Source organism: Heteronotia binoei, chromosome 12, assembly GCF_032191835.1.
Source record: "Heteronotia binoei isolate CCM8104 ecotype False Entrance Well chromosome 12, APGP_CSIRO_Hbin_v1, whole genome shotgun sequence".
Lineage (NCBI taxonomy): Eukaryota > Metazoa > Chordata > Lepidosauria > Squamata > Gekkonidae > Heteronotia > Heteronotia binoei.
In genome coordinates this window covers 22,213,352-22,237,158 of record NC_083234.1, presented here as the reverse complement: position 1 = coordinate 22,237,158, position 23,807 = coordinate 22,213,352, and the positions used below count along the sequence as shown (strand labels likewise).

General features: G+C 43.4%; 1 protein-coding gene across 3 annotated transcripts in view; it reads left to right on the top strand.

The window, feature by feature from the left end:
* Positions 1 to 9,823: 9,823 nt before the first annotated feature.
* Positions 9,824 to 23,807, top strand: part of NFRKB (nuclear factor related to kappaB binding protein) — a 51,335-nt gene continuing 37,351 nt past the window's right edge. For 2 of the 3 annotated variants that reach the window (XM_060251186.1, XM_060251185.1), the window contains exons 1-8: positions 13,956 to 14,013; positions 14,657 to 14,811; positions 15,596 to 15,797; positions 16,889 to 17,016; positions 18,381 to 18,555; positions 20,476 to 20,577; positions 21,666 to 21,739; positions 22,791 to 22,875. In XM_060251186.1, the coding sequence (XP_060107169.1) occupies positions 14,677 to 14,811; positions 15,596 to 15,797; positions 16,889 to 17,016; positions 18,381 to 18,555; positions 20,476 to 20,577; positions 21,666 to 21,739; positions 22,791 to 22,875 (901 nt within the window). In that variant the 5' untranslated portion in view covers positions 13,956 to 14,013; positions 14,657 to 14,676. Of the gene's footprint in view, positions 9,872 to 13,922; positions 14,014 to 14,636; positions 14,812 to 15,595; positions 15,798 to 16,888; positions 17,017 to 18,380; positions 18,556 to 20,475; positions 20,578 to 21,665; positions 21,740 to 22,790; positions 22,876 to 23,807 lie in introns of those variants that run through there. The other variant, XM_060251184.1, reaches the window with a different exon arrangement.

Genomic DNA, 23,807 nt, shown 5'->3' with positions numbered 1-23,807 from the left:
TTCAGTGGCTTTGATGTGTTCATTACCAACCATGAGGTTAGGAGGGGAATAAGTGGGGAGGCAAGGCCGAGTGTAATTTATTGAAGGCCAAACTTAAAGGAAAGAGCAGCCTTGAACTCTGTTATAGCCCTATAGTAGGCCGTGGGCAGAATCCCTTTAACTTCACAGAACTGAAAGATAATTCTCTGACCTTCTTCCCTCTGCTTATGCAGCGTGGGAAGGTTATAGGGCTGCTGTTTGCAGACTTTCTCCCTCCCTTCATAGAGGCTGGTTGAAAAACTGCAGCTAATTTCAGTGGGTTCTTTATAAAATGAACGGCCTCACTCTATGAGGGGAAACACACACAAAGACAATATATTAGTATTAAAGGACAACAAAAGCCATCTCACAAAACTGAGTAATTGAAAAAGCCTGGGGTACAATCCACAGGGATCTTCTCATTCAGAAGCCCTATTTAGAGTAATGGTTTTGTGCAAGACAGTTGTTGCGTTCCTAATAAACCTCCCATTCATTTCACCGCGGTTTGCACAGGAGATGTTCTAAGCCAAGCGAGCTTGGCTTGGGACTGGCTAAAGCTGGTGTTTCTTTAACACAGCTTATTCGAATGCTGCTCTTTGTTATTTCCCCCAACTGGGACAAATAACTTCAAGTGCAATATTCCGGAGAGCGAGAACTGTGGTTTTCTTTATTGTTATGGGAGAAAGACACTAAAAATCTTTATTATCCCTCCTAAAATTTGTTCCTAGAATGTTGCAGTATGAAACAACACATTTGTTCCAAATTCTAGAAGCTCTCCAAAGAACAGCCATTGAGCCGTCATAAAGTCAGCTTGGCATCTCAGTTAAGAAACCTATTATTTGGAGGAAAGTCCAGTTGATTCCAGCAAAATAGACTTTCACATAACACAAATACAGGGGGCAAAATGTCAACTTCCCCACCAACTGGCAATGTTCTAAGTACATTTCACAAGGAACAAAATGCTCACGTACTTTCCTTAATGTGGCTGTTATATTAGTTTTGGTTAGCCTGTTCTAGAAAAGCTTACAGTTACTGTCCCGAATTGATCAATTAGGTATGCTGCCGTGATTAGCAAAGTGCAGTGTATCCAATTACCCCCCCAAACCGTCCTGAGCATCTGCTTGTTTACCTAGACAGCTAATTTTGTAGTAAAAGTAAAGAAAGGCACAAAAATAAATAGTCAAGGGAAAATATAAAAATGGACAACCAAAGTCTTTGCTCGTTGCTGGCAGAATTGGAGCATTATTACATTAGGAGAGGTCAGAAACTGCGTTTTTGTTTTTTTTGTCTTCTTACCTGCACCATTCCTGATCTGGATAGCCCAGACTAGCCTGATCTCATCAGATCTCAGATGCTAAGCAGGGTTGCTCCGGGCTAGTATTTGGATGGGAGAACTCCAAGGAATACCAAGGTCACTGATGCAGGAGCAGGCAATGGGAAACCACCTCTGAAGGTCTTGTCTTGAAAACCCCACAGAGTTGCTGTAAGGCAGCTGTGACTTGACAGCACTTTCCACCACCCACATCATTATACAACATACTCAGCCACTGCCAAATAAGCAGAGTGATGATTTAAGATTTGTGAACATGAAAGTTAGGTGTTTTACATCCATATATCCACTAAACTTGTAACACTTTAAAGGACTCATGGAAGGTAAGTCTATCAATAGCTACTCGCCATGGTGGCTGAGGGGAACCTCCACATGCAGATGCACTAATCCTCAGAATCCCAGCGCCAGGAGGCAATGTCAGGGGAAGGCCTCATCCTCTATGCCCTGTTGTTTTCCATCCAGAGGAACTGGTTGGCCGCTGTATGAGACAGGATGCTGGATCAGATAGACCAGTGGTCTGATCTTCTTACATTCCTATAACTGGGAGATAAAAGGGACTGAGCTGAATGCTGTAACAAATAGTGCTGAGTCCAGTGGCACCTTTTAAGACCAACAAAGTTTTATTCCGGGTATAAGCTTTCGTGTGCACTCACACTTCCTCAGGCTTATATCCAGGAATAAAACTTGGCTGGTCTTAAAGGTGCCACTAGACTCAACTTTGCTCTGCTGCTTCAGACCAGCATGGCTACCCACCTGAAAATAATTGGACTGCAATTCTAAAATCCCACTGAATGGGATTTGACAATCCTGAATGGTTTGAGTGTCCATCTATCTACAAAATACAGTCCACACTGAACATTCTGGAAAAGACTGTTTTGACTAGAGAAAGCTCAGATCTGCTGTCTGAAGGAAACACTGTCACTTACCTCTTGCCCTTAGGGGAAAAAAAAATATTTCAGTGTAGAAATCTGTGCCTCAATTGTGTCCCCCTCTTTCAGAGGAAGCATACTTTTCATCTTCCCTAAAGCTGCTGGGATGGCATTTTGGGACATTTCATGATACATGAAGTTGATTTACATATGACATTAACTTTGATGCTGGTCTTATTTATGTTAATTGTACATTTGGTACCCGATGTCGTATGTTAATAGTCTTGTGTTAACTGCCAGGTGTAAGGACAAAATGAATAAATCTTTTCTTTTTAAAAAATCAAAAATTATTTGTGCTTTCCTAGTGAGACCAAGCTAATATAGTTCAGTTTAGACTCAGTTATCATAGAAGTAAATCGGTGCTGTTTAGGGGTCTCTTTTGTTACCCAAAACAAATGCAAGGACTTCTGCTCCCCATACATCAGTTCTTGCGCTGCCTCAGAAAGTTTACACTTCTGAATTTTGAAACGTCCCCAATTTTAAGCTTTCTGCAGAGTTGCTGTTAGGGACCAGATATGTAAGAAAAGGAAGTCTTTATCCAAAATGAGCTGCATGGCAGAGACTTGCTGTCACGAGGGGGAATGAAACAAAATGGCCGCTTTCCCCTTTCCATTCACAGCTTGCATCTGTGAAGAGAGTTTTACTTGATTCCTCCTTGTCTGTGGTATGTTTTACTTGTGAGGCTTTACCAATTTTCACAGAGGAGCTCCGGGCAATATACCTTGTGGAGGGGGAAGACAGGAAAGATTTGTTGCGCCTTCCATTAACTCTTCCAGCGGATCCAACCTCCTATGAAGCGTTAGACTGAAGAAGAATAGCAAACCCAAGGCTACTAAGTTTCATTACAAGGGGGATTTGAATCTAGGCGTTCTCACTTCTAGTCCAGCATTAACAACCACGCCACCCTGGCTCATGCACATGAAGACACAATGTATAGCAAGCACCCAGGTCACCATGCACAGCAATGGCTGAGGTATATTTTGAATTGTGATACTGCCTTACAACTGGGCTTCTAAATCAATAGAGGGCAGGTTACTGTGGAGTAAAGTACACCCTTCAGCAAGTTCTAAATCTACTTTATTTCTATTATTTATAGTCCACCTTTCTTCCTGAGACGGAAGGCGTTTTACACAGTGTAAGTAAATGCAATCAACAGGATGGAACATCCAATAAACGATTTGATAGGATTTGGATTGCATAAAAATGAAACTTAGCTGAAACAAAGTTTAAGAAGACGACTGCAGAAAAAGACTGCAGATTTATACCCCGCCTTTCTCTCTGAATCAGAGACTCAGAGCAGTTTACATTCTCCTATATTTTCTCTCCCCACAACAAACACCCTGTGAGGTGGGCGGGGCTGAGAGGGCTCTCACAGCAGCTGCCCTTTCAAGGACAACTCCTGTGATAGCTATGGCTAACCCAAGGCCATTTCAGCAGCTGTCAGTGGAGGAGTGTGGAATCATTTTGGGCAGGAGCTGAGCTCTGGAAACTCTAAATTTTATTGTGCTCTTTCTTTCTCTGCCTCCCCCACCCCCAAAAAACCCCTTGCCAATGGGCTCCATTGTTCAAACTCCCTGTGAGAATTTTGGAGTTCTAATATTTCCCCCCACAAAAAAGGGACAATAACCCAAACATAAAGCAGATGGAAATCTCCCTCATGTCACTGTGCCACATAATTTAAAAAGTATGATGAGAGTAAGGTTTTATGGTGAGAATTATAAGTCAAGCATTTTCAGGTAGATGTGAGCTGATATAATTTAGTGCACTTTCTAGTGATGTCAGGGGTGTGTGGTATATGCAAATGAGTTGTGCTAATGAGCTCCAGCACGTTTTTTTCTACAAAATGTCCCCTGATCTTAGTGTTACCGTGGCATGGATCCAGGTGGCCAGATCAGCCATGTCTATGTAGGGGACCATGATTCAGGCTAGACTGAGTTGGAAGAAAGCATTTTTTGCAGCTGCATTAACTTGCTTCTCCAACAGGAATATTCCTGCATAACCCCAAGGCTGTCGACTGAATCAGCAAGGCTCAGCTGAACCCCATCAAAAATGGGAACCACGATATTCTTCAAGATTTTTGCCTTCCCAAACTTAAATCTGTCTTGTCTGGATTTGGTTTCTTCATCATTTAACCACAGCAGTCAGGTAGCAATTCAAGACCTCTAACCCATCACTGAATATTTGGGGGATATAAACCTGGGTCTAGCTCGCCTGGGAAATTATAGATGTTTGTATGTAAATGCTAGAAGTGTTCGAAGTAAAATTGGTGAATTGGAATGTTTAGTGTTGGGAGAAAACATAGACATTGTGGGAATTTCAGAAACTTGGTGGAATGAGGAGAATCAGTGGGACACGGTGATTCCTGGATATAAGCTATATCGGAAGGATAGGGAGGGAAGGGTTGGAGGTGGGGTGGCCCTGTATGTCAGAGAGGATATGCGGTCCAGTAAGACTGAGGTCAGAGAATTAGATTCACTTTTAGAAATGCTTTGGGTTGAAATAGAGGGCCCAAAAGGAAATTTAACTATGGGAGTTTGTTATCGCCCACCAAATCAAAAGAGAGAGGACGATTATAATATGATGGAAGGCTTAAAGATAGCGGCTAAACGTAAAAACTGTGTCGTAATAGGTGATTTTAACTACCCGCAGATTGATTGGGTCAATATGTGTTCTGGTCGAGAGAAAGAGATTGAGTTTCTTGATGCTCTCAATGACTGTGCTATGGAGCAGATGGTCTCAGAACCTACCAGGGGTGGGGCGATCCTGGATCTGGTCCTAAGTAATGCCCAAGACTTGGTGAGAGATGTAAAAGTGATTGTGCCGCTTGGGAGCAGTGACCATAATGTTATTGATTTCACCGTTTGTATAAATAGGGAGTTGTCCAAAAAGACCGCCACAACCACGTTTAACTTTAAAAGGGGTAAATACACTGAGATGAGGAGGCATGTGAAAGGAAAGGTACATACGGTCAAAACCCTTGGGGAAGCTTGGACGCTATTTAAAACTATAATCCTAGAAGCTCAGATAAAATACATACCACAAGTTAGGAAAGGCACAAACAGGCATAAGAAAAGGCCTGCGTGGTTAACAAACAAAGTAATGGAAGCTGTAAAAGGTAAGAAGGACTCCTTTAAGCGGTGGAAAACCAGTCCAAGTGAGATTAGTAAAAGGGAACATAGGCTGTGGCAAATCAAATGCAAGACTGTGATCAGGCAGGCAAAAAGGGACTATGAGGAGCATATTGCAAAAAACATAAAGACCAACAATAAAACTTTCTTCAAATATATTAGAAGTAGGAAACCAGCCAGGGAGGCAGTGGGGCCCTTGGATGACCATGGGGTAAAAGGATTACTGAAGGAGGATAGGGAAATGGCTGAGAAGCTAAATGAATTTTTTGCCTCCGTCTTCACTGTGGAAGACGAGAACTTTTTGCCCGCCCCAGAACCACTAATTTTGGAAGGGGTGTTGAAAGACCTGAGACAGATTGAGGTGACAAAAGAGGAGGTCCTACAACTGATAGACAAATTAAAAACTAATAAGTCACCGGGTCCGGATGGCATACATCCGAGAGTTCTGAAAGAACTCAAAGTTGAACTTGTGGATCTTCTAACAAAAATCTGTAATCTTTCATTGAAATCTGCCTCCGTTCCTGAGGACTGGAAGGTAGCAAATGTCACCCCCATCTTTAAAAAAGGTTCCAGAGGAGATCCAGGAAATTACAGGCCAGTCAGTCTGACTTCAATACCGGGAAAGTTGGTAGAAACCATTATCAAGGACAGAATGAGTAGGCACATTGATGAACACGGGTTATTGAGGAAGACTCAGCATGGGTTCTGCAAGGGAAGATCTTGCCTCACTAACCTGTTACATTTCTTTGAGGGGGTGAACAAACATGTGGACAAAGGAGACCCGATAGATGTTGTTTACCTTGACTTCCAGAAAGCTTTTGATAAAGTTCCTCATCAAAGGCTCCTTAGAAAACTTGAAAGTCATGGAGTAAAAGGACAGGTCCTCTTGTGGATCAAAAACTGGCTTAATAATAGGAAGCAGAGAGTCAGTATAAATGGGCAGTCTTCGCAGTGGAGGACGGTAAGCAGTGGGGTGCCACAGGGCTCGGTACTGGGTCCCATGCTCTTTAACTTGTTCATAAATGATTTAGAGTTGGGAGTGAGCAGTGAAGTGGCCAAGTTTGCGGATGACACTAAATTGTTCAGGGTGGTGAGAACCAGAGAGGATTGTGAGGAACTCCAAAGGGATCTGTTGAGGCTGGGTGAGTGGGCGTCAACGTGGCAGATGCAGTTCAATGTGGCCAAGTGCAAAGTAATGCACATTGGGGCCAAGAATCCCAGCTACAAATACAAGTTGATGGGGTGTGAACTGGCAGAGAGTGACCAAGAGAGAGATCTTGGGGTCGTGTTGATAACTCACTGAAAATGTCAAGACAGTGTGCGTCTGCCATAAAAAAGGCCAACGCCATGCTGGGAATTATTAGGAAGGGGATTGAAAACAAATCAGCCAGTATCATAATGCCCCTGTATAAATCGATGGTGCGGTCTCATTTGGAGTACTGTGTGCAGTTCTGGTCGCCGCACCTCAAAAAGGATATTATAGCATTGGAGAAAGTCCAGAGAAGGGCAACTAGAATGATTAAAGGGCTGGAGCACTTTTCCTATGAAGAAAGGTTGAAACGCTTGGGACTCTTTAGCTTGGAGAAACGTCGACTGCGGGGTGACATGATAGAGGTTTACAAGATAATGCATGGGATGGAGAAAGTAGAGAAAGAAGTACTTTTCTCCCTTTCTCACAATACAAGAACTCGTGGGCATTCGATGAAATTGCTGAGCAGAAAGGTTAAAACGGATAAAAGGAAGTACTTCTTCACCCAAAGGGTGATTAACATGTGGAATTCACTGCCACAGGAGGTGGTGACGGCCACAAGTATAGCCACCTTCAAGTGGGGTTTAGATAAAAATATGGAGCACAGGTCCATCAGTGGCTATTAGCCACAGTGTATGTGTGTATATAAAAAATTTTTTGCCACTGTGTGACACAGAGTGTTGGACTTGATGGGCCGTTGGCCTGATCCAACATGGCTTCTCTTATGTTCTTATGTTCTTATGTTCTTATGGGTGTTGTCACTATATTGATGACAGTCAACCACAATATTACAAATATTTTGACCAATGGACTCTACACAGAGATTGAAAAGGATGGGGGACAGGATTGCATTCACTCTCCAAATGAAACGGGACCACGATTTGGATATATGTGGGGTTTGTATCACACATTCAACTATATGTGTCTTAATTGTAACGTGAGAATTACTCAATGCGCAGGTCACACAGATTGTACCTTTGTTTGCTGTACTTAGTGAACATGACTTCTCTCTATACCCTCCCCTCATTTCTGTGGAAAGCAGATTAACAGAAAATTAAAAATACGCTTTAGAAGAAGATATTGGATTTATATCCCGCCCTCCACTCCGAAGAGTCTCAGAGCGGCTCACAATCTCCTTTACCTTCCTCCCCCACAACAGTCACCCTGTGAGGTGGGTGGGGCTGGAGAGGGCTCTCACAGCAGCTGCCCTTTCAAGGACAACCTCTGCCAGAGCTATGGCTGACCCAAGGCCATTCCAGCAGGTGCAAGTGGAGGAGTGGGGAATCAAACCCGGTTCTCCCAGATAAGAGTCCACACACTTAACCACTACACCAAACCAGCTTTATTAACAGAGGGAACACCTGCAGCCCCTGCTTATTATTCCCAAGTAAATTCAAAATAGATATGCACAATATGCTCTAACTACAAGCCTATGCATGCTAATTCTGGGGCCACACGTATATTGAAGGATGTTTCCCTACGTTAAAGACTCCCTGCAGACAGAAAACCAAAACAGGCAGAAGGTAAAAACTTTACCCTTGCTGCGCTAACTTTTTGTTTGCTCACATTCCAAACTAGGGATGGTAATCCCCAGGTGGGGGCAGGGTTTGGAGGCCCTCCCCCCGCTTCAGAGTCATCAGAAAGTGGGTGGGGGGGGAGGGAAATATCTGCTGGACACTCCATTATTCTCTATGAAGACCAATTCTCATAGGGTATAATGGCGAATTGATCTGCAGGTATCTGGGGGGAGCTGTTTTTTGAGGTAGAGGCACCAAATTTTCTGCAAAGCATTTGGTGCCTCTCCCCAAAATAGCCTCAAAGTTTCAAAAAGCCCCCAAAGAAGGTGCCCCTATTCTTTATTATTTCCAATGGAGGGAAGGCATTTAAAAGGTGTGCAGTCCCTTTAAATGTGATGGCCAAAATTCCCATTGGAGTTCAATGATGCTTGTCACAACCTTGCTCCTGGCTCCACCTCCTAAGTCCCCAGATATTTCTTGCATTGGACTTGGCAACCCTATTCCAAACCGGAATCCACGTAACCGCCCCAAGGTTCTCTCCCTTTACTCTCTTGCACGTGTGAACGAGCCTCAATTACACGAGTGAACTATGAAGATCCCAGATAGGGTGCCAAAGTCTAGCTGCACCTTCAAGGCAGAAACTTACTCTAGAAGATCTTTTAAGAAGCCCTCCTGTTCTATCATGTACTTCTGCTTATTCGAAAGCATCACCATTTCAAAAAGCCTGGAGAAGAAATGATTCAGAAAAGCAGGGCTTTTTCTGTAGCTGGAACTCCTTTGCATATTAGGCCCCCCCCCTCAATGTAGCCCATCTTCCTGGAGCTTACAGTAGGCCCTGTACTAAGAGCCTACTGTAAGCTCCAGGAGGATGGGCTACATTGAGGGGGGGTGGTCTAATATGCAAAGGAGTTCCAGCTACAGAAAAAGCCCTGCAGAGAAGAAATTTCCTACAGAAACTGGAGTTATATTTCACCACCTATGTCATTTAATAGCATTTGAACAAAGCAGGAGTCAAGTTTCACCTTTAAGACCAACAAAGTTTTATTCAGAACGATCCAAGTAGTCAGTCTTGTTGGTCTGAAGTAGTAGAACAAAATAGGAGTTAAGTTGCACCTTTAAGACCAACTAAGTTGGTCTTAAAGGTGCAACTTGACTCTTGTTTTATTCAGAACGTAAGCTTTTAGCACACGAAAGCTTACGTTCTGAATAAAACTTTGTTGGTCTTAAAGGTGAACTTGACTCCTGCTTTGTTCAACTGCTTCGAACCAACACGGCTGCCCACCTGGATCTATTTAATAGCATTATCATTTGTTAAGTTGCATAAAGGCATTCTAGTAAAATGCACATTCATACCATCAACAACAACAAAAAGGACTGGTTCTGCAAGCTGCCTTCCTAGGCACGCTTCCGCTATGCGAAAAACAACAGACTCCAGCATCCCACGCGAGCCACGTTTCTGAAAGGGGCAGCAAATGCAGAAGGACCCACTGGACGCTGGGCGAAAAGGAGGAGGAGACGAGAGGTGACCGAACGGCCGGCGATGCGCATGCGCAGCCACCGTAATCTACGCATGCGCAAGACTTCGTTCCAGTCCCGTTCTGTATAGTGTGGCCGCGCCGGAGAGCGAGCTTGCTTGTGCGCACGCGCCCTTCGTCCTCGCTTCCCTCGACCTGGAAGCGGAATGCCTGAGTCGTGTGAAGGTGAGGGGGAAGGAAGGGGGTGGCCCTTCTGGTGAGGGGACCGAGCACCTGTTTGCCTCGGAGGTAACGGGGGAGGGGCATTTGTGGTCCGGGGGGGGGTGTTCAAGCTAACAGAGGGGTATGTGTGTCAAAGTTAGAGTCCAGGGGCACCTTTAAGACCAGCAACGCTTTATTCAAGGTATGAGCTTTGATGTGCAGGCACACTTCTGCAGATACAATGAAATGGAGGAAAATCTGGATCTATTTTATGTGGGGGTCTGTAAGAGAAAAACAGATCTGGAGGGGGGACGAGGAGAAGATTGTGTGGGATTTCTTACACTGCACTAATGTGGGGTTCAGGAGTCCTGAATTCAAATTCTACCCCCACCGCCGGTCAGCCATGAAACTCCCTGTATGTTCATAGGTTAGTGTCTCAACGCCTAAACTATCTTGCAGGATTGGTGTGAGGTTAGTGGAGGAGAGGAGGACTAGGTACCCCACCTGAGTTCCTTGGAAGACGGATGAGATTTAAAAATGAAATAAGAGCTGGAAGGGGAGAATGCACCAGTATTGTTTGTTTTTTTAGCTAAAGATATCTTTGTTGAGCTTTTCTCAACATGTTGGTTCACAGTTACACATTTCCACACACACACCCCGTCTTTTGTTGATAGTATTGCAGGGACCCCAGAGAATTCAGGATCTGAGCAGTGCAGTCTCGCCTAGGTTTACTCTGTTCTGAGCCTATGGATTCCAATGGGCTCAGACATAAGAGTGTTGTGTACGATTACCAAATGTCTGCAGATGCAGAACAAGAACATGCAGGTCCCTTAAAGATTGTGTCATAACTCGTTAATCTTTACAGTGCTGTGAGAATGGCGGTTTTATCTGTAGCAGATTGACTGAGTTTAGCTCACAACAGTCCTGCAGGGTAGGTAAGTGCTGAATGAGGCTAGTGGATTTGAACCTAGGTCTTCCTAGCCTTAGTTTGCTCTTAGTGCAACCATTTTGCCTTTTCAGTCTTCTGCACCCAGTGATGATGCTACATGTGGATTTTGTTTGGTCCTCATGAGGATGGCTTTATTTAACAGTATGAACTAGCTCAAGGAGTATCAGAGTATGCTTCCGAAAGCAAAACATGATGTGTGTGAGTGCTCCCGTAGATTCTCGTGAATTTGAAACTTGGTAGAAGATATGCCCAATGGCTGCTAATCTGGAAGATGCTATTTTCTTGACAATAGGAAGTAGAATATATAGCCATCTCCCTCTACATTAAGAGTATGAGTGGGAAAATAAGTTAACATTGCAGATGCCGTTTAAATATTAACATATTTTCAGCGTCTTTGGTTATAGACAGATTACTGTTGCGGCAGAAATGACTGTGCATGTTGGTTCACAGTTTTTTTTAAAAAAAAAAAAACCCTAAGTGTTGTAGGTGTCATCTACTCCAAAGGTGATAATGAATGGAATCCTTCTTAGCAGCATGCAGTAGAGAAACACTTTCTAGAGATCAGTTATCTATTTTTTTTTACTTTGCCGTCGGAGTATTTTAAAGTGAGGAAAGGACAGTGCTCTTCCGTGCTTTTCCAAATTTGTGTGCAGATGGTGAGACTCAGTCTAAATAACTGCTTAGGATGTATACTCCATACATCTCATAAAATAAGCTCTAACTCATAAAAGCTTGTGCTGAAATAAATTTTGTTAGTCTCTAAAGAGCTATTGAATTTATATTTTGTTTTGCAGCAATGCAACTAAACTCTCAGTCTGAACAGTGGGTTGGATCCAAACTTAGTTTTCTGCTCATGCCAGATACTTTGTCGGTGGAACAGAATGTTTCCTCCTTGCACTCCCAGCCCAGTGGTCTCTGAAATGCTGCACTTAGAGGAAATGGGACCTCAGGAACAGTATGAGAGGCAATTTGGGGGTCTGCAGCAAGAAGAGGGAACTGGGGGGAATTAGCCAACCCTTTCCATTTGTGGAAAATTTAATCCGGATCCAACCTTCTGTTAGGGATTGTTCTGGAGTCTGGTGTAGATCATGGTCATGTATGTTTAAAAAGGTAAAGGTCGTCCCCTGTGCAAGCACCAGTTGTTTCTGACTCTGGGATGATGTTGCTTTCACGTTTTCACGGCAGACTTTTTACGGGGTGGTTTGCCATTGCCTTCCCCAGTCATATACACTTTCCCTCCAGCAAGCTGGGGACTCATTTTATTGACCTCAGAAGGATGGAAGGCTGAGTCAACCTGAGCCGGCTACCTGAAACCAGCTTCTGCTGGGATCGAACACAGGTCATGAGCAGAGAGTTCAGACTGCAGTACTTCAGCTTTACCACTCTGCGCCACGGGGCTGTCGTGTATGTTTACTGAATTAATCCAATTTAGACCATTTAAGCTAAATTACTGTGCGCCTTGAACAAGCTTGCTTCTTTTGCTTTTAGCAGTCTTTGTTGATTCTGCATATGTTAATTCATAAAGTTAAATAAACCATGAAAATAGAAAGGAATATATCCACACAAAGTGCATCGTGGAATTAAACGTTTTCTGGGTATTTCAGCTTGGCCTGGAATAGCCAACCTAGTACTAGGTAAAAAAAACCAAAACAGAAATCACAACAATTTGCGTTGAATGCAATCAGAAGCTCTGCTAAAGGGGTTTGGAACAACATCTACTTGTGAATATGTTGGTAAATCAGCAAATAAAGTATTGGGGAGGAATGTGAGTCGTACTTAGCCAGAGTAAGCTAAGCCCCAGTGGCTCTAGCATCTTGGGGATTTGCTTTGGATTTCAGCTGGTGACTGCAGATGTGGAAGGCAATGGGGGACATAAGCCTGTTGCCTTCTCCTATGTCGCCGGCTCCAGCAGTGCCACTAGTACCTTGAAAGGGCAGCTTCTGGGAGAGCTCTCTCAGCCTCACCCACCTCACAGGGTGTCTGTTGTAGGGAGAAGATATAGGAGATTGTGAACCGCTCTGAGTCCCTGATACAGAGAGAAGGGTGGGGTATAAATCTGCAGTCTTCTTCTTCTTGGTTTCTTGAGAGGATATCTGGCCTTAAAGTGCCAAGGAAAAAGGTCTGTATGCCTCTTTTGGCCTGTGTGTCTGATCTAGAGCAAACTGTGCCTTTAATTAGATTGACAGTGTCCTTTTTGTGGTGTCTAGTGTGTTGCAATTATTTTATCAAGCTAGCAGGACAAATACACTACTTTCACCTTTTTGTTCAGTATATAGAGACAAAAAGATCTCTTTTTTGGTGAATATTTATTTGAGAAAAATCATAGAATCATAGAGTTGGAAGGGACCTCCAGGGTCATCTAGTCCAACCCCCTGCACAATGCAGGAAACTCACAAATACCTCCCCCTAAATTCACAGGATCTTCATTGTTCTTGTACTTGTTTGGAGGAATGATATGTTTTCACTTTTTTCAGAACCCAACGGTAATATGCTATATAGTGCTTTAAAAAGATCCAAATAGGCAGCCGTGTTGGTCTGAAGTAGTAGAACAAAATAGGAATCAGTTGCACTTTTAAGACCAACTTAGTTTTAGTCAGAACGTAAGCTTTCATGTGCGTGCACACTTCTTCCGACGAGGAATGAGGAGCAGTAAGCAGAGCCACGTATAGCTGGTGGGGTTTGGAATGCCAAGTGGTACAAAGTTAAAAACCAATAGCAGAATAGTAAAATTAACAAATTCAGAAAACCTTTGATCGGGGTTGAATTAGCGTGGGAAACCATAAAACAGTAACATGTCAGAATGTGAATAACATGTCTCACATTCTGACATGTTACTGTTTTATGGTTTCCCACGCTAATTCAACCCCGATCAAGGGTTTTCTGAATTTGTTAATTTTACTATTCTGCTATTGGGTTTTAACTTTGTACCACTTGGCATTCCAAACCCCACCAGCTATTTGTGGCTCTGCTTACTGTACCTCATTCCTCGTCTGAAGAAGTGTGCATGCACACGAAAGCTTGCGTTCTGAATAAAACGAAGTTGGTCTTAAAGGTGCAATTGACTCCTATTTTGTTCTAGTGTTTTAAAAGTTACTTGAAATGAACAAATTTCCAACCTTTCCTCAGAACAGACCAATTCCAGATGGCGGCTCCATGCAGACTTTTTAACCGATGTTCAAGCCCTGGGTGGATAAACTCTGCTTTCTTCAAATAAAAGGTAAATATTAGTTGTGAGTGTTTAGTGCTAGTTTCAGTAAAATATTGGTATGAATTTTATGAATAGGAAAGATTGTCTTTAAAGCTTAGTGTATAGTGTTGCGTTTCACATAATCATATAAACTCAGGGCCTTTTTTGAGCAGGGACGTAGTTCTGGCTGGCTTGGTGTCGGGGGTGTGGCCTAATATCCAAATGAGTTCCTGCTGGGCTTTTTCTACAAGGAAAGCCCTATATAAACCTACCCTAAACTATTTGGCTTAACAGACTCTATCCTTAAACCATTCTGTCTTGTACTTACGCAATCCTAAAACAGTTTTGTAAAAAAGTTATTTGCCTGCTTAACTATAATGGTGGTTAAGCATTAGCTCCTGTTGAGTAAGCAGTTCCAGAAATTTTGTGTCTAATCCAAGGAGGGGGGGTAAGAGAATATTTTAAAATGTGAGATGTTAAACTAGGCCTGTGTTTCCCTAAGATGGTAACCCCCTCCTATAAAGATTATGTCAACCCTGAAATCCAAGGACACTTCAAATAAGATGAGACTGTAAATAAACATAGGCAGGTATGTCTTTGCAAATAATGAATCTGTTTCATATGGAATTGAGAAACTGCCTTGTTTGTTACAGGAAATTTTGTTTATTCAAAGATTTCATGACTCATTGAAAAATGGATTCTCTGGACCATATGCTCACTGACCCGTTAGAGTTGGGACCATCTGGAGAAGGCAATGGCACCCAAATCATGGAGGATTGTATGCTGGGATCCATAAGAATCAGCCTGCCAGAAGATCTCCTGGAAGATGTGAGTAGGGAAAAAAGTGAATAGAATAGAAACCTTAGAAGATGTGAGTAGAAACAAAATACTTCTGCAAGTAATGATATGCTTCAGCAGTTGAATTGGGAGCATTTTCGCTTCCTGTACTGAACTCACATTTTTTTTTAAAATGTAATCAGATCCTTGTCTGGTTCTATGAAATGATTGTTATAGTAGGAATAGCTACTGTTGAATCATACCAGGTGTCCTTTTAATCTAGTGCTGTGTTGTCAAACAATGGCCACCTGGTCATCTCGGGAGAAGCTCAGTTGGACTTGTGATACTTATAGGCAAAGCTGAGTGGAGATAACCATCCCTTGTTACTTGTGTACAACATTTGGTACTCAGTTATGCTGCCTCTGAATGTGCTGGTTAGTGCAAAATCCTCTCTCATTTTTCAAAAGATCAGACTTCATAATCAAAGAGAACTTTGTATAATAGACTTTGCTTTATTGTCTGTACTAAAGCAATTTTTCCCCCCTGAAGTCTATTTGAAGAATTGCAATGGTCGTTCACCGAATGCATTGTAATTTAAGCAGCTGTTGCAACCAGTTAACACATCTGAAATCTGCTAACGTGCCTGAACCAACACTAAGCAGATTCAACTCTGTGTATCTGCCTCTAGTGTGTGAAATTTTTCAAAGCTAATGTTTTTCCCCCATACTGGGGCTTTAAGTATACTATCCCATAGTTGCATAGTAGAATATATTTATCTATTTTTCAGGGTTGTTGTTGTTGTTATTATTATTTCGCTCTTATTTCTCTTCTGTAGCCCGAGATCTTTTTTGAAGTTGTCAGTTTTTCAACATGGCAGGAAGTGCTGGTGGATTCACAACGAGAACACTTAAAGAAATTTCTGCCCCAGTTGCCGGAGAACAACGCTGAGTACCAGAATAACCTGATACGGTCTCTGTTCAGTGGAGAGAACTTCCGCTTTGGAAACCCCCTGCACATAGCCCAGAAGCTCTTCCGAGGTCAGTCACAACCTCCTTTATTGTTGGAGTTACAATGCTGCCAGCATTCACTCTCACTGCACTTTGTTACAGTTTTATAAATCTTTATTCTTTGTTTTAAATTTGTAAGCCGTTCTGGGAATCTGTTGATTGGGGGGTAAGATAAGTTTCTTAAATCTGGTTTAAAATAATACCACTTTATTCATTTTTAAAATGTTATTTATGCTATTTATAGTCTGCTTTTCTTCCTTGGATTCAAGGCAGTGTAGACAGTGAGTCAATACAATCAACAGGACTGGACTTTCAGTAATCAATGCAAGTAGGAGCTGCGGTTGTAGAACCAACCAGAAATTTAAAAAGCAGGACTGACGCAAACCATAAATATTAACAAAATACATTAAATGATGCAAAAATTCCATAGTGGGATCATAGCTTCAGCAAGCTTTGCACCGTAGTGTTGACCACAGTCCCTAATAATCTTTCTAGGTAACTTTGTGAAACGTTTAGTGCAATGCGACTCTGTTACCTGTGTAGAAAAACCCTCTTGAATAATTCAGTTTTGCCTAGTTTGTGGGTAGCCAAGAGAAGAGCCTTCCTGACCTCCCCAGGCAGGGCATTCCAGAAAGTGGGGGCCACAACTGAGAAGACACAACATATCGGCAGTTGTTGATTTTGCCCATTTGCAGGCTGGCATCTGTGGAAGGCCCTGCTCCAATGAGTGAAGCTGCCATGGCGGAGCATAGAAAGAGGCAGTCTGATGAAAAGTGACAGGGTGGAGGCCCTGACATGGGAAGCAGAGTTTATTTCATGTTCTAGCTGAATGTGGGCTGCATGTATTATTCTAGTAGCCTAGAAGTGTTCTTGTATGCAGCAGTGACATGTGTTCCCTGTTCTCAGTATTCTGACACTGTGTAATCTGTCATGGTGTGAAGCTGCTTGCACAATTGCCAAAAAATGTTTCTGCCACTTTGCTTCTTTTGAGAACAGATCGCTGCTAGGTTTTTAAAAGAAATTGGCTTCTCTGTTGAGGGGACTATTCTCACTCGCTGCGCAGGGCCATGCGGCAAGGCCAAAATCGAGTGCTCAGAGACGGGCTGCTCTTCTCGTTGCAGATGGGCACTTCAATCCCGAGGTGGTGAAATATCGACAGCTTTGCTTCAAGTCCCAGTACAAGCGCTACCTGTCTTCTCAGCAGCAGTACTTCTACCGGTTGCTGAAACAGATCCTGGCCTCCCGTAATGTAAGTATTTAAATGGACTGTCTCTGCATAAGGGCTATATATATAATCAACACTGGAATAATCTCAAGTGTATGGTTACTCCACTACTGGAAGAGAGACTGGGATACAAAGAACTTGGAAGTTAGTTTGAAATGCTTGGTCTTGACTGATTCAAACTTCACATAAAAGTGAAGCTGCCTTATAGTGAGTCACATCATTAATCCACCTTGAGGAGAGGGGCCGTGGCTCAGCGATAGAGCATTTGTTTTGCGTGCAGAAGGTCTCAAGTTCAATCCCTGGCACCTCCATTGAAAAGGACGAGGCAGCAGGTGATGTGAAAGACCACAGCCTGAGCACTGGAGAGCCACTGCCGGTCTTAGTAGACACATGAACCAATAGCCTGATTAAGTATAGGGAGCTCCATACGTGACCAGTGTTGTGTATTTTGGCAGATCTGGAGGTGCCAGGCTGAACTAGAGACTTCTGGATGCCAACTGCACATTCAGCAAATGACCTGTTGCCCTCCTCTCATACAATGAAGCAAGATGCTTTAGAAATTGGAAGGACTTTCAAAGGCAGGATTTTGATGTGGCATTTGCTGTTCAAAGGGAGACATGAAAAGAGCCTTGCTAGATCAGGCCAGTGGCTCATCTAGTCCAGCATCCTGTTTTACAGGGCAACCAAACCAGTTGCCTGGGGAGAGGGGCAACAAACAGGGCATGGAGGCCAAGGCCTTACACAGATGCTGTCTCCTAGCGCTGGTGGTCAGTGGTTTCCTGTCTGTAAATGGGGGCTTCCTTTACTTACTATGGCTATTAACCATGGACGGACCTAACCTCCATGAATCTGCCTAATCCCGTCTTAAATCCATGTTTGCTTGTCGCCATCACTACATCTGCTGGCAGTGAATTCTACAATTTTTCTTTGAGTGAGGAATTTTTTTCCCCGGTTCTGAATCTATTGCCCATCAACTTCATTGGGTCCTCTCAGGTTCTAGTATTATTCGATGGTGGGGAGGAGTATTATGGACCTAGTGGAAAAAAACCAGGAAGTGTTGAAACATTTGGTAACTTTAATAGATGAGTAATGTTATGTCCTAACCAGTGTTCCCTCTGAGTTAGTGTGAGCTAGCTCACAGTTTTTTAGCCTTCAGCTCACATATTTTTTGTCTTAGCTCAGGAAAAATGGCTCCAGAGCAAACTAGTTTATGCAGTAGCTCACAGCTTTAATACCAGTAGCTCACAAAGTAGAATTTTTGCTCACAGGACTCCACACCTTAGAGGGAGTATTGGTCCTAACACATCCCTGCTAATTATAAATATGGTGGGTTTCTTTTTAAATGTCATGAAATTTGGTGCGCTGTTATACGCCTGTGTCTGTTTCAGCACCTGTTGGAACTTGCTAGGAAAGGTGGTCCTGACCTGATCCTCAAGAGAAAGCACTCAACTGTTGCCTGTGCTGTTGAGGCCCGGGACAGAAGAACGCATCAGCGATATCTGAAAATCCTCAGGGAGGTAAAAGAGGAATGTGGAGACACTGCTTTATCCTCTGATGAAGAAGGTAACTGCATGAGAATAAACAAAAACATCCAAGTGGAGACTGGATTGGAAAGTCATAGAAACATAGAGCTGGAAGGAACCCCAAGTGTCATCTAGTCCCTCCTGCACAATGCAGGAAATTCACAACTACCTCCCCCCACCACCACTCCCCCAGTGACCCCTGCTGTATGCCCAGAAGAAGGCAAAAAAAAAAAAATCTGGGTTCCCTGACCAATCTAGCTGGGAAGAAAATTCCTTCCTGACCCCAAAGTGGCAATCAGCATTGCCCTGAGTATGTAAGAAAGGGCCACGAGAGCCAAGCACTGGCTTATTCCTTCCTGCCTTCCCTCTCACAATCTGTCTAAGTTCATAACAAGTTGTTAATGCCTTGTTGGCTAAAATTGTCGTCTGGCCAGGAGCCTCAGAATGGAAATCAGTGACATGCATAAGCCATCTAAAAGTGCATGCATAAAGCGCATGCATTTATATGCTGTGCTTTCTTAATCTACATGTCTCTATGACAGGTTTTTCTTTTTCATACCATGTAACATCATCTGAACCCTTTCAACAAGATGGGTTGTAAATGTATAAACATATAAATGACAGTTTGTCAGATTTTTGTCTAGCAGAGGGATTACTAGTACACACCCTGCTAAATACTGGTAGACCACAGGTTTTTTTTAATGATTGAGCTCTTAGCAGAATAGGGCAGAGCTGATCTGCTTCCAAAAGAGCATGTGGATTTGTCTCCAGTCTCTTCATACAGACAGATTTCCCTCTTGAACCAGCACACCTTCTGCTGCCTCTGTAATGCTGTCTTCTTTCCACGTTACCTTTACTTAAGAATTGTTTAGTTTTTTGTTTAGAGAGGAAAACCAGAAATATCAGTCTGTCCTTCTTTGGTGTCTACAGCACTCTTAAATCCGTTCGCATGTTTTTCTGGTACAGCTGTGCACCTGAGTGGTTTTGTTATTTAAATCCCTTAGAAATACCTCTTGCTGAAGAAATCAGAAATGTAATTACAAAATAGACCTGACTCTGTCATGGGCAGGGTGCTGGCGTGAGCAAGTCCGAGTCCAGTCCTGGGTCAAGCTGAAAGTTCCAACAAAAGCTGAGTCACAAAGCCAAGTTAGGAGTGGAAAGCGAGGTCACCTAGAGCTGGGAGTCAGGATTCCGAAGAGTCTGAGAGTGCAAGGGCCGAGGCGGATGTGCGTAGTGCCAAAACATCGTTGCTTCCACAGAGATCCCAGCCCCAAGCAGGGGCTCTGGTGATGCTCCAGTTAACAGCAGGGAAGCTCCTGCTGATACTCAGGGCTTCCTGACCAATCTTCCCTTAGGCATGTGTCCCTCCACTGGGCTGCTAAGTTGCAGTGTAGCCATTTCCTTAATTGTGCTACTCGTGAGGGTGAGTCAGGTGGACTCCCTGCTTGCAGCTGTGCCTGTTCCTCCTCCTCTGCTGCTGGGTCAGGTGCAGGGGCCGCTGGTGGCAAGCTGTCAACCTCCAGAGCACTAGAGGGGCCGGCTGCAGGCTCAGATGCCAGGTCGTCCTCATTGCCCATGACACTGTCTTTGCATGTGTTTTTATGACTAAGTAAGTAGATCCACACCTATCCAGATCTGTTAGTTGAAAACAGGGCTTTTTTTCTAGCAGGAACTCCTTTGCATATTAGGCCATGCCCCCTGATGTAGCCAATCCTCCTGGAGCTTACAGTAGGCCATGTACTAAGAGCCCTGTAAGGTCTTGGAGGATTGGCTACATCAGGGGTGTATGGCCTAATATGCAAAGGAGTTTCTGCTACCAGAAAAGCCCTGGTTGAAAATATAGACGTTCCCAAGTGGTTTGGATGTATATGAGTATGTGCTTTCTAGGAAAATAAAGTTTGTGTTCTTCTCTGCCGTCGTGGAACCCTTGTGACTTTACAGTTCCCATTCCGCATTTCAGATCTAAGCTCCTGGATTCCAAATTCTCCAGCACATTGTCCAAGTCCAGCTGTTCCTCTCAGAGTGATCCCCACGTTGTCAACCCAAGACATGAAAACGGCAGGTAAGATCCAGAGTGGCTGGGAAAAGGTACTGAATTCTGGTCCACCCTGAAAGTTTTGTTTAGTGGATGATGTGAGGTCACTCTTTTGATGTAGAATTTCTGGAGCTATTTCTTCCAGATTCTTTGAAGGTTCATCTGCTACTAAAGAAAATTTTTGCCCCTTCCTCTCTTGAGGATCATAATTCCTTCAACCTGTAGTCTCGGCAGGTTTCCTTTGTAGCTGTCCCAAGGATAATGTACAATGCACTCTGACCTGTTATTAAAGTTAAGGTTCATTCTGCTGCTGATTAGATTATAGTGCAGGGGTGGCCCAACGGCAGCTCAGGAGCCACATGTGGCTCTTTCACATATATTGTGTGGCTCTCAAAGCCCCCACAACCTTGTTGGCCAGCTTGGAGAAGGCATTTGTCTCTTTAAATCACTTCGCCAAGCCAAGCCGGCTGACAGCTTGGAGAAGGCATTTAAAGTTAAAGTTTTCTTTCCACCTCTCCCTCCCTTCTCCCCCATTTATTTCCTTCCTTCCCTCCCTCCCTCCTTCAGCTGATGTTTATGGCTTATAGTGCATATATTTATACATATTTCAAAAACTAAAACCAACATGTCAAGAGCCAGCATGATCTAGAGGTCATATTGTCAGTTTAGAGTCAGAGACACCTGGATCCAAAAACCCCCTCTGCTATGAAGCTTGCTATAGAACTTTAGCCAGTTGTACATCGTTGGCCAACCTACCTCCTTGAATTGCTGTCATCATAAAAGGGGAATGGGGAAATGACATATGCTGCCCTGAGCTCCTTGGAGAAGCAGTGCAAAATGTACTAGAAAGACGTTTGTAGAAAGTGCACGATGTGAAATTACACAAAAGGTGGACTTGGTCATCGGTTGAATGTCATGGTAGTAGACAGTGCCAAATCACAGCTGATTTTTAGTGACCTGTAGTAGGTTTTCAAGGGAACCATCCAGGTCAGGCCAGATGGTATATTAACTATGAGACTTTGAATTTGTTGTAGGTGGTGTTTGTTGTGCGTTGTGAGTGTTCACAATAAACTTTCAATAGGATTGAAGCCCTCTCTACCCCTTCCTTTTCCCAGATAAACTGGAATTTGGTGAGAACGATCTGAAGATGATGTTGAAGAAGCACCAGGAGAAACGCAAGCGCCAACCTGTAAGCTCACCCAGAGACCACTTTTTTCCTCCATGTTTTCCTTAGCACCATAAAGTAGTCACGTGAAACAGGACCACCAGCCTCACCAGATCTAGGGCGAGGAGCAGGCTTTCCGTCTTGAGGGCCCAGGGGGCCTGGGATAACATGGTACTGTACAGCTTTGGTAGTTACAGTAAGCCCATTGCACTCTCTGATTTTTTTAGATAGAATATGAAAGTGACAGGACTTAGCTAGTACTGATTCTAGGCTCTAGGGGGTCGTATTATTTGTATTTGGTGTATTCTGGTGTGGGATGGAGGTGGTCAACAGAATCCCAAGCTTTATCTTCAAATTATTTTGGAATTTGTGCAAACATTTAAATCTGTGCTGACTAATATGCTGACTTTGCAGAAAGCACAGTGGGAATTGGGAAGGTTTTCAGAATTGTGATCAGCTTTCGTAGTTCTAATGGAAAATGGTGGCTTTCTTCCCAGTGCATCCAGTATACATAGTAGCTTTTATCCAGTGGGGTCTGCTTTCAGAGTGAACTTTCCCACTGCAGCCTCTTGAGCCTCTAAATATCTCTTCTGGGGAACAGCGTGGGGGAAAGTGAGAGGTCTGCAGTACCTCCTTTTCTGAAGACAGAAGTGCCCTTAAGTATTCAGAACTGCATGGCCATAAGAAGAGACCTGCTTGGTCAACCATTGGTCCATCTAGTCCAGTATCCTGTTGAATACAGTGGTCAACCAGTTTCCTTATAGGTCCAACAATGGGGCAATAGTGGCTGAGGCAGATAGTGGACAGGTAGATGGATGTCAGGGATATATAGGGCTTCAAAACCCAAGCCACATAGGGCTTTAAAGATCAATATCAGCACCGTGATTGGGTCTAGAAGCACACTGAGCCAGTATATAGATGACACATGACTGGAGGGATACGGTCCCTATGACTCACTCCAGTCAACATTCTAGCCGCAGCATTCTGCGACAACTGTAGCTTCTGTAAAGTTCTCAAGAGCAGCCCCACATAAAGCTCATTGTTCTTATTTAATGACTCTGTCTCCTTTATATAGAACCATCCAGATTTAATGTCAGGCGACCTGACACTGAATGACATCATGATGCGTGTGAATGCTGGCAAGAAGGGTTCCTTAGCAGGTGAGTGATTCAGTAAGGCATTCTTTAAGGTGGAGCTTTTGCCGTTTGCTGCAGTTGGAGATTCCAGGACAAGTTCATCTGTAACTGCCTTTCATAGTTGTTACAGCTAAGGAGCTGAAACCATTCTTAGATAAAAATACAGCAATCTTTACAGTGGCAAGGAGCAGTGTTTACAAATGGGCCATAATAGCTACAGGCTTTCTATGTTGGAAAGCATCCCAGTAATAAAATAATAATAAAAACCAGTTTGGTGTGGACTCTTATCTAGGAGAACCGGGTTTGATTCTCCACTCCTCCACTTGCAGCTGCTGGAATGGCTTTGGGTCAGCCATAGTTCTCGCAAGAATTGTCCTTGAAAGGGCAGCTTCTGGGAGAAGAAGATAAAGGAGATTGTAAGCCGCTCTGAGATTCTGATTTGGAGAGAAGGGTGGGGTATAAATCTATGGTCTTCTTTTGAATAAAATATATTTCACTGGGGCAGTGTTGTTTGAGAAAGTGTGGTTTTAAAACATACATTTTTTTTTCTTGGTTTGAAATGGAAACATGCAAAGTTCCCTGGAAATGAGAACATCTCTACTCAAATGCCTCTGCAAAGGTCAACTCAGATTTATCTGATTTCATAATGGCCTGTAGTCTGAGACCTGTTGGGAAACAGTAGAAATACTGAAAGCTTTTGCCCTTTGTTAAGATCCATATTGTAAATATATCAGCTATGGCAGGGGTGGCCAACGGTTGCTCTCCAAATGTTTTTTGCCTACAACTCCCATCAGCCCCAGCCATCAGCATCTGGAAAAAAAAAATCTGGAAAGCTACCTTTGGCCACCCCCGAGCTATGGTTCAGAAGGGTGTATGCTTTGAAACCATGTGCCATCCAGGTGAGCTTTAAGTTTGTGTTGCACTGTGGGAAAGTGCTGTTTGGTGAGTTGCTTTTC